General features: G+C 33.7%; 1 protein-coding gene across 1 annotated transcript; it reads left to right on the top strand.

Annotated features, from left to right (window-relative positions):
- The first annotated feature begins 4451 nt into the window (after window positions 1-4451).
- Window positions 4452-6192, top strand: LOC118032870 (senescence-specific cysteine protease SAG12-like). Its single transcript, XM_073408706.1, has 2 exons — window positions 4452-4851; window positions 5390-6192. The coding sequence occupies exons 1-2, from the start codon at window positions 4452-4454 to the stop codon at window positions 5974-5976; spliced, it is 987 nt and encodes a 328-aa protein (XP_073264807.1). The 3' UTR covers window positions 5977-6192.
- The last annotated feature ends 4175 nt before the right edge of the window (window positions 6193-10367 follow it).

The following is a 10367-nucleotide window of genomic DNA, read 5'->3' as shown; positions in this document are numbered from 1 at the left end:
TAAATTAAAATAATATTCATTACAAATTAACATAATGGTGGAGCTGAAGGAGGAGGGGAGGAGGCTGGTTGTTATACGACTAAAAAGAGTAGCGCACATGGATCACCACTCTGTAATGCCATGTTCATAACTATTTGGCGAAGCTATTCATGATTCGCTTTTGAGTTCTGTATACTCTGCTGATAGGTGGTCGTATTTTCGGGATGAACTGAAGCCGTTGTGTTGCTTCAAGGCCACAAACTCCTTAGATTGGGGTGCTCGATACCGATTGGGAGCTCCCAACAGTTGAGACACTACAAGCCGCCCGCAAGTTCTCGATCGTAGTTTGGAGATCCTGTAAACCTGATTTATCGGATTTGTATAGCGTGAGGTGTGGCGTCCGGTGAAAACATCACCCTTAAAATGTGTTATTAACTTTTACCGATGGATCACCGATGAAATTATTTTGTCTGTGAGTCCATCGGCTATTCTGATGGCAAACAAGACATGTCACTGTATGAAGCTGTCGTTTTGAATCACTCGGTGATTCCGTCACCATTTTAACCGGTTAACCGGTCATGTCACTGTACGGAGCTTTCTTTTTGAATCCCTCGATGATTCCATCGAAAAAAATCACTCGCAAAATCCTTCCATGTCAGCGAACCGCTTTTTTTTTTTTTTTTTTTAATTCCTGAACTTTTTCATCCGTAATTCCATCGGTAACTATCGATCTGAATGTTTCCCATTGGTATATTACAGATGGAATGATGGACGGAAAAAATATCCGTCCGGTAATTGCCGAACCTCAAATTACCGACAGAAGTATTCTGTCGGTAAATCCGTTGATATTAAGCGAATTTCTGGGTAGTGTCCAAGGAAGCAAAACTTCTTGAGTTGGCGTCTAAGGGCATTTTCATCTTTTCACACTAGTATTTTGGTGATGGTTATGTTGGATAAGGGCAATTTTGGTCTTTTAATAAATGTAAAGTATAATTAAAAAAAGTAACTAGTGCATGCAAGGCACTCATCAGCACATGGGAGGCGGTGTAATGCCTCCTGGAGGCAAAAATAAATGCTCTTTTACAATGTCGCTAAAGTCCTCATAGCTTCCTCTTCTTGTTAGAGCATTGTCCGTAGTCGTTGGTGAGATGGTTTTCGTTGGTGGTTTGTTTTTTCAATTTAATCCTTATTTTTTAATTTGATTTTGCTCCTTTTGTTAAATTAATTTTTTAAAAAAATTTCACCATTCAATTAAAAAAAACTACTTCCCCTCTAATTTATTTATTTTTATTTCAATATCGATCATTATTCTTTTAATTGTAATTTTTGTTTTAGATCCTTTTGTATAATTGAATTTTTTATCGATTTCATCCCTCAACATTTGATGGTTAGGTGTTTGGAACTCATGGTTTTACCAGGTGGAGTGCTTCTGGTCTAATAACCTGAGTCGCAGGTTTAGAAAGTTAATGCCCATTGACTTTGTTTTTTTTGATAACTAATTGTTCTTTGATACCATCATTTGACATTGTTTATATATATTATATATATATATATATATATATATATATATATATTAGGCTTTGTAATTTTCTTTGTTTTCTTTTCTTTTGAGTTATCATTATCTCATGATCTTGGACTGCGGGTTTGGCATGTTAACCTAAGTTGACTCGGTCTTTTTTTAAAGAGCCATTCTTTTAAAAAGAAAATTTAATCTTTTTTTAGTCATGTCCTTCAAAATCCGTATTGTTCGTTTTGTATTTAAATGGTTGGGAATTGAGCTACATTGTTTTTTTCCCTTTTGAAAAAACATTTTTTTTGTTGCCAAATTATCACAATTACTTCTTTTTTGGTCTAATCGATATCATTGTATTTTTTAAATAAAATCAACTTATTTAACTCAGTTGAATATATGACCTGTATTGCATATTTTGTTTTTAAACATGCTTGCGCCGCTTGAATATCATTTTTTTATACGAGAATAAGTAGCTCTACATGCGGTTGTACGTAGTGCAGGTTTGTTGAGCTAGTAGTGTTTTAGCTAACACATCAATTTAAGGACCTAGAAGTTTTGTAATAAAGTTTTCTTCCTTGGAATGATCGTGAAATCAATGGAAATTAAGTTATGACCAATCAATATCACAAATAAAAATAATTGCATGCATATTTCAATTATTTGGATGGAGCTGTGCCCAGGCTGTTCTAAATGGAATATTAATTTCATCCACGAAAATAAAGGAATCCAAACTTATTGATTACAGTATACAGTATCGTACTTGAAAAAGTCAATTAATGAAGGTTCACTTGATTAGTACAGTGCTGTCTTTGGCATTGGTCGTTAAAAAAACATCTTCCCACTTATCGGTTGGTTCGTCTCGGTTTTAAGGAGATGGAATCTTCCCCCATTCCATTAATTGACAGTGATGGTTCGATCGTTGATCACACGTAAACTGGCAAGAAGAAGAAGATGATGGAAGTTCTAACCCATGGGATGTGTTGGTCTGTCCCATGATCAAAATCCCAAATTTCCACTGATCTTCTTGACTCCTAGGACCCTTCCTTGGTTGCCGTGATTTGCTCTCTTCTAGTTCTTTTTTATTTAGATCTCATCTAAATCTTGATTCATTTGTCCACACAAGCCGGTGATTGTGCAAGTTTGATGCTTGATTTTGTAGTGAGCATGCGTGATTACTGGCTAAACGAAAGAAGTACCAGTTTCTTTCGTCTTCCACATAGATTTTGTAGTGAGCATGCGTGATTAATGTGAAGATGCCAAGGTATAAATTATATATATATATATATATATGCGCGCATAATAGGCTTTGTAATTTTTTTTTCTTTTGGATTATTATTATTTCATGATCTAGGCTACATGTTTCACAAGTCAACCCGAATTGACTCGGTTTTTTTATATTATTTTTTTAAAAAGGAAAATTTAATCCTTTTAAGTCATGTCCTTCAAAATCTAGTTTCATCCTTTTGTATTTAATTGGTTGGGAATTGAGCTACATTGTTTTTTCTTTTTGAAAAATGGTTTTTTTGTTGCTAGATTATCACAATTACTTTTTTTTGCTCTATTCAATATCATTGCTTTTTTAAAAAAAAGAAAAAAACAAAACAAAATTTAATTAAAATAAAATCAACTTATTTTACAACAATAGGATGTTAAAACATGAAATTTTACAACAGTTTTCAACATTACCATCGACTATATATGAGCCTTTATTATGCCTAATTTTTTTACTCTTATTTATACACGTAGTCATGCTTCTTTATTTATTAGCAGTTCTACTGAAATTTTAGCAAGCTTTTTTTTTATATATAGACGTACCAAGTTATTGACTTCTCCTTCCATATTAATTACAAGTTATTATCACAAATACGGTCTAGTTGTCCTGCACCTTATTTCATATCATTTCAACCAAGAATCGACCCCACTTATTCCTTCAACTGTCGTTATATTTTACATAATTTGGTAATTACATCATGATCATCCCACAAAAATTTAATACTAAATAAAAGCTAAAAGAGTAATAAATCAAATTTCATACACTTAAATTTTGAATTATAATATATATATATATATATATATATATATATATATATATATATATAATTTGTCTTCTAAACATGTATGAAAGTTAGAGCACCCATCCTTTTATCTAACTCTATAGAAAAGTTCAAGTATAATAATTATAAATTTCACAATAATAATATATCGAGATATTCATACTCGACATGAGCAAGGTTTTACTTTCAATTTCAAGTTTATTAGTGTATTTTGATTTATATATTGTCAAATATTTCATAACAATTTGTTATCAACCTTTAATTTATAAAAAAACAACTTAATTTATCATAATTCTCAAAACAACTTGGGAAATAACACAACATTGGCTTCAAAGATAATTAGTAGTGTAGGAGACATTAGGGCTAGCACATGGCCCTTGCTTCTTCTAATTAATAATTAATCGTAACTACTATACAACTCCACCCTTTTAACTTTCCCGATGTAACAAAAGGAATGCTGCTCTTGCTTACTATAAGAAAATAGAAAGAAAAACAAAGAAGAGAGAGAAGAAAGAGAACTCCCTCCTCCCTATATAAATGCGAAAATCACATCGATTAATCCTCGTGAGCAAAAAGAGCTGATAATAATAAATAAATTAAGGAGATGGAATCTTCCCCCATAAATGCCAAAATCACATCGATTAATTGACAGTGATGGTTCGATCGTTGATCTTGTTGTTACGCTAGCTCAAGATACCTTTCCCACAGTACCAATCAATTAACTGGGTCACATATTACTCCAAACGTCTTCTAAGCTCCAAACGTAGAATTAAGGCTAGTCACATAGAAAGAAGATGGTTACAAAACTGTGTCTATAAAACCCCATTGCGCTGTTTTGAATTTGCAGTGCCAGTAGAAAAACACTCACTTACAAGGCTGTAGACGCATATACTCTTACACGTACCATGGCCGCAAAGAAATGCAACACTCATATTTTTCTGCCATTTCTCCTTATTTTAGCTGCATGGGCAACAAAAATAGCTTGTCGTCCTCTTGATGAGCAGGAATATATGTTGAAGAGGCATGAAGAATGGATGGCTCAATATGGACGTGCCTATGGAGACATGAAAGAGAAGGAGAAACGATACTTGATTTTTAAGGAAAACATTGAACGCATAGAAGCATTTAACAACGGTTCTGACCGCGGATACAAGCTTGGTGTGAACAAATTCGCAGACTTGACCAATGAAGAGTTTCGTGCTATGTATCATGGGTACAAGAGACAATCATCCAAAGTGATGTCTTCATCATTTAAATATGAAAATCTAAGTGACATGCCAACTTCAAAGGATTGGAGAGATGCTGGTGCAGTCACCCCAGTTTAAATACCAAGGCAGATGTGGTAAGTACACATAATAATTTATCATAATAAAACGCAATGTTGCCTTTTTGGGTATATCAGTTTTGTTTTTTGCTTTTTGCTTTTTTCTCGAGTCCTTGAGGTTTGTTTGTTCTTCATTTAGGTACCCAAATATTCTGGTTGTGCACCTAAACTAAAAACTATTTTGTAAGAATTTAAACTAATAAAAAATTCCTAAATTGATATTTTGTCACAAAATAATTGTGGTCAAAATATTAATTCTTGTATTTTCTTCCAAAATTTGTAGTCAAAGCTACTTTGTAAAAGACATATAATTGGAAAGAGGTATATTTTAGAAAATAATAAATAAAAATAGCTAACAGGTGCCTCAAAATTTGTTTGGTATTGCTGTGACGTGGGGGTAAAAAACAGTGTTTGGTAACTAGTTGTTTTATTATATAATTCTTTAATTGCCATAATTAAATACGGGAAGTTTCACAGAGTTCTGATCCTTGCTCGTTGATTTATTATGTTGAATGGTAGGGTCTTGCTGGGCATTTTCCGCAGTGGCAGCAATAGAAGGGATTATAAAGCTTAAGACAGGCAACTTAATATCATTATCGGAGCAACAGCTTGTGGACTGTGATGGTGGAAATAAAGGCTGTGGAGGTGGTTTCATGGACAATGCTTTCAAATATATTATACAAAACGGAGGGCTAGCAAGTGAAGACAATTACCCCTACCAAGGAGTAGATGGCACTTGCAGTAGCGAGAAGGCAGCATCTATTGCAGCAGAAATAACCGGGTATGAAGACGTGCCACATAATAATGAAAACGCTCTTCAGCAAGCTGTGGCCCAACAGCCAGTATCTGTTATTGTTGACGGTGCTGGGCACGATTTCCAGTTTTATAAAAGTGGTGTCTTCAATGGGGATTGTGGGACAGCGCAAAGCCACGCGGTTACTGCAATTGGATATGGTACTGACAGTGATGGGACTGATTATTGGTTGGTGAAGAATTCTTGGGGAACCGATTGGGGTGAAAGTGGGTATATGAGGATGCAAAGAGGCATTGGTGCAAGCGAAGGCCTGTGTGGCATTGCCACGTATCCTTCGTATCCGACTGCATGAGTAAACGTCAAGGGTCGTGTGATTAATGTTATACTAAATATATAGTACTTGATTATAGATGTCGTTTGGAAAGTTTGTAAACACACTTAGCATGTGTTTAGTATTGTGGTAACTTTTACGAGCACGGTTTGAAAAAAGTAAGTTTAAGAAAATCACTTTTTAGTTTAAAATACGATTGAAATTATTATTAAATAAAAAGTAATTAAAAAGTATTTGGTTAAAACTGTTGTTAAAATATGTTGTTATATTCCGATTATTTTTGTGGATGAATCTTAATTTAATTCATGTAGTAGTTAAATATAAAATATGACTGATGTGACAAGATGAATTGTGATGTTATGAGTTCAAGAAGATTAGATAATGAATGGAACTTGAATTGATTGTTTATTGAAGTATAACAGGTTGAGTCAATAATTTGGAATATCCTAGCATAGGAGAGACTTTGCTCAAATTTCGATAGATTCTCAAATCATGAAAAAAAACAATTACATTGTTTTCAAACGTATTACATGGAAATTGTACCTAAATAATTGGTGATGTTATAGTGTGTTTGCACAATCTTTTCTGTTGTAGTTTCTCATGTGAACTTCGAGGTGAGGTGACGTGTAAAAGGGGTAAAATAGGAAGAAGAAAAAATTATACACAAGTTTAATCATAACTAAAAACCTTAACTGGTTTTAAGAGTTTCTGGGTAAATGATTGATTGTGTAATAGGGAAAATAGACGTCACCTTATACATCATAGCTAAAATAAGATGCATTGTTGTTTGTTTTCAATGATAAATGAGTTTTAATATGGTTTGGCTAGATTGGTATGTATGTTATTCAAGGTATTGTGAGTGTTTGGCGTTATGGATGCGGTTGCAAGAAAACATGGGTTGCAAGTGTTTGGTTAAATATTAACCATATTTTTATTGTACGAGGGTCCCACACAAAACTAAGGACGGGCCTCAGTTTGTGAAAATCAATTTGCAAGTGCTTTTTTCTCGTCTCCTCTCTCTCACCGACAATGTAGATTACCATTGAAAAAATTTCTTAAAACATTGTTCTCCTCTGATCCCTTCTCTCGTTTCTTGCCAAAAGACAACGAAACCATTGAAATTTTTTTTCCAAAACAACCTGAGAGGCTCCACTTTTCAGATCTGGCAAAATCCTGCCCTTATTTCCCAAATTTTTCATCATTGTTCCCCTCTGTTCTCTTCTCTCATATCCTTCTAAACGACAGCGAAAAGTAGCATATCATTTGCCATGTTCCCCCTTGTTCCCTTCTTTGAAATGAAGATTTGTCACCTTTACACATATAAATTGTGCCGAGAGGCCTCCATTGTTCTGATTTGCAGAAAAAAGGAGCAGAAAAACACTAGCTGGGAAAACTCACACGAGAGAGAGAGAACCGTATGTTCCTACCTTATCTTCATCTTCAAATTTATTTTAATTAACTCTAAATTTAATTTGTGTTTTGCTTCATTAATTTTATTTATTGTGATTAATTATATGTTGTTTTGCGATTAAATGGGTTTCTTATTTGTTTGTCTATAATAGTTGACACTATTACTGCTTTATTTTTCTTTTGTATACTAGAAACAATGTGATTCATCCATGTTAATTATTGTTGAATTTGACACTAAAAGCTATAGAGTTCTTTACAATTGTTTTTTTATATATATATAAATTGTTGTAATCCTATTAGTGGTCTGATTAACCAAGCAGAAAAGTAATTTTATGTGTTGTGTGCTTGATTCTTTTATGTTAACAAGCATATTAGGTTTTTTCATCCTCTGTTTTTCATAAAAATTTCTATGCAATGTTGAACTTTAGATTTACAATAACATTTTAAAGCCATTATCAACAAGAAATGTTTCAATTTTTGCCTTGCCACAATCTTTCTTGGAAAATTTTAACTAATCAATTATAGTTAACCGTGGCTTGTGATGAAATGATAGAATATTGCAATGAAATTGGAACCTCCTTCAATTTTGTTACCCTATAAGCCTGTTTTTTTTTCCCTCCAAAACCTAAATAAATTTGTTGTCTTGAATTGAAAATCAAATGTATGTTTTCATGTGCTTTAGTTTCTGTAGTTGATAAAAGAATCCATTCTCAGTTGTTTAAGAAAACTATAATAAGGTAAAATAGAAGTTTCATTTGTTCATTTATTGGAACTTCAATATTTCAAACTTCTTCCAAAACATAAATCTTAGACCGACAGATATGTCCAAAACAATTTTGACTTGAGCAATTACAGCTAAAGAGACAAATCACCAACAAGCAAGCATGAAAAAAAAAATGTGGATTCTTCTGTTGTATTGGTTGAATCGATGATTATAATATTTCTCTAGCGCTAATCAATATTCAACTACGAATATTTCCAACTTTGATTTTAGTAAATATTACGTAGCTATAAAATAAAATAAATTTAAATCATTATTTTTATTCCTGACTTTAGCGTTAGTAAATAAAAATAAAAATAAAATTTATTTTTATGCACACAAATTTCTTTATTTATTTTTAAATCTAGATTTACATTTCACAGTAAAAAATTCATAGATTAAACATACAATGAAATACCTAAATAATACAAGGGACCTACAAATAAATTCATAGGGACCCATGAATATTTTTGGATTTTTTTATATATTAAAAAAATAACTTGTTTGACTAAAAATAAAAGAAAAATAAAATAAAATAACTAAAAAAAAAGCTAGACCCAGCCCGGTCACTGGTTCAAACCAGTGACCCAGCTGTTCACTTGGTCACTGCGCATGCATGCGTGAATGATTCACGCATGCTTTGCACAGTGACAGGGTAATTACATTTCTAAAGGCAGGGAGAACGAAAGCTTACCTGCGTAGCTGGGGACGAAGCCGAAGATGATGGTGTATCGGACAATGCTCCCTCTGTTCCTGTGTTCGTCTGTTTTCTCTCTGGTTGGTCTTTTATTCGGCTCTGTTTCCTTCGTTCGTATTCTCTGGTCTCTCCTTTTTTATTCTTGTTTCCCTGTTTTCTCTCTATCTCTCTGCGTCCTGGTTCAGGTGCTGCGGAGAAGACGATGACTGGCCAATGTTCCCTGTTTCTGTTTCTCGCTAGCCTATCCTCTCTGTTTATCTTCTCTGTTCTCTTTGGTCTCTCCCTCTCTGTATGTCCCGTTCGTCCTCTCCTCCCCTGTTTTTCCTCAGCCTCCTGTCTGTTCTTTTTCTCTGGCTTTTATAAAGCCAGAGAACATTGTAATCATTTTGGGGGTGAGCCACGTTCATCCATGCGTGCTTCAGAAAAGAAAATTGAGGAACCCCTACATCGTGTCCCACGATCTACAGTTACAGGTCTCCTGCTGAAACTGTCCTGGGCGACGAAGAAGGTGGAGCATCTGATTCAGAAACGGCGTCGTTCATATCTGGGAGTGGCAATTTTCAACTTGGCCTCTGAATTTCTGACATTTAACAATTGGGTCCCTGATCTTATTAATTAAATAATTTCAAGTTCAATTAAGTCCCTTAACTTCCAATTTATGTTGTCTTGTCCCAAATTTCAATTTATTCCTCATTTTTATCATTTCACACATTATTTTTTATAAAATAGAAAAAGTCAAAAATTAGGTTATGACACACACTATGAGGAACTTTTTTTTTTCCCCCTTATAGAATGATCTTGTTAATTTCCATGCAGACAACATGTTAAATAATGATATCTAAGAAATGGAGACAAAAAGTCACTCACAATGTAACGAAAGAGAGATCAAAATGAACAAGGAGATTTTGGTGATGGAAATGAGGGTGGCTGGAGAGGTAATGGCTGATTAAACAAGGAGATTACGTCGAAGTTGTTATAAACAATCATTGGACCAGTGTCAATTGTGAGGATAGGGCTTTAGACCAATATGCATGGTGAGAATGAGGTTTTGAAATTCATATATGCCGACCCAATGGGCCTTTTGATTTCGGCCGAATCTTAACGGACATAATAAACTTGTAATTTAGTTCAAATATACATATACAAATTTTTTAATTTTTTAAAAAGGGAAACTAGACTTTTTATTCAAAAGTTAATGCAAAAAAAATAAAAAAATTGGACCTTTTGAAAGACAATTTTTTTTTTTTATCAAATGTTAAACTATTTTTGGCATTTTCTTTTCTTTTCTCATTTTTTTTTTCTTTTTCACGATCAAACTAGAAAGAAGATTAACAATCCCATCAAACCCATGAATACAGCCCAAAGAATTTATCCCAGATTAACAAAGCCATGGCCCAAACTTATTAACATTTATGAAAGAAGATTTAAACCCGACCCGACGTAGATTGAAGCCCACAAACCATCACATGCAGCACAAGCCTCACTAAAAATCAAACCCGTGTGTTTGAGCTATCCTTTTTCCCAAACCCGTAGCCCACCACCACT

The sequence above is a fragment of the Populus alba genome, chromosome 4 (assembly GCF_005239225.2).
Source record: "Populus alba chromosome 4, ASM523922v2, whole genome shotgun sequence".
NCBI lineage: Eukaryota > Viridiplantae > Streptophyta > Magnoliopsida > Malpighiales > Salicaceae > Populus > Populus alba.
Note: the sequence above shows the minus strand (reverse complement) of the source record. Positions and strands in the feature narration are given on the sequence as shown.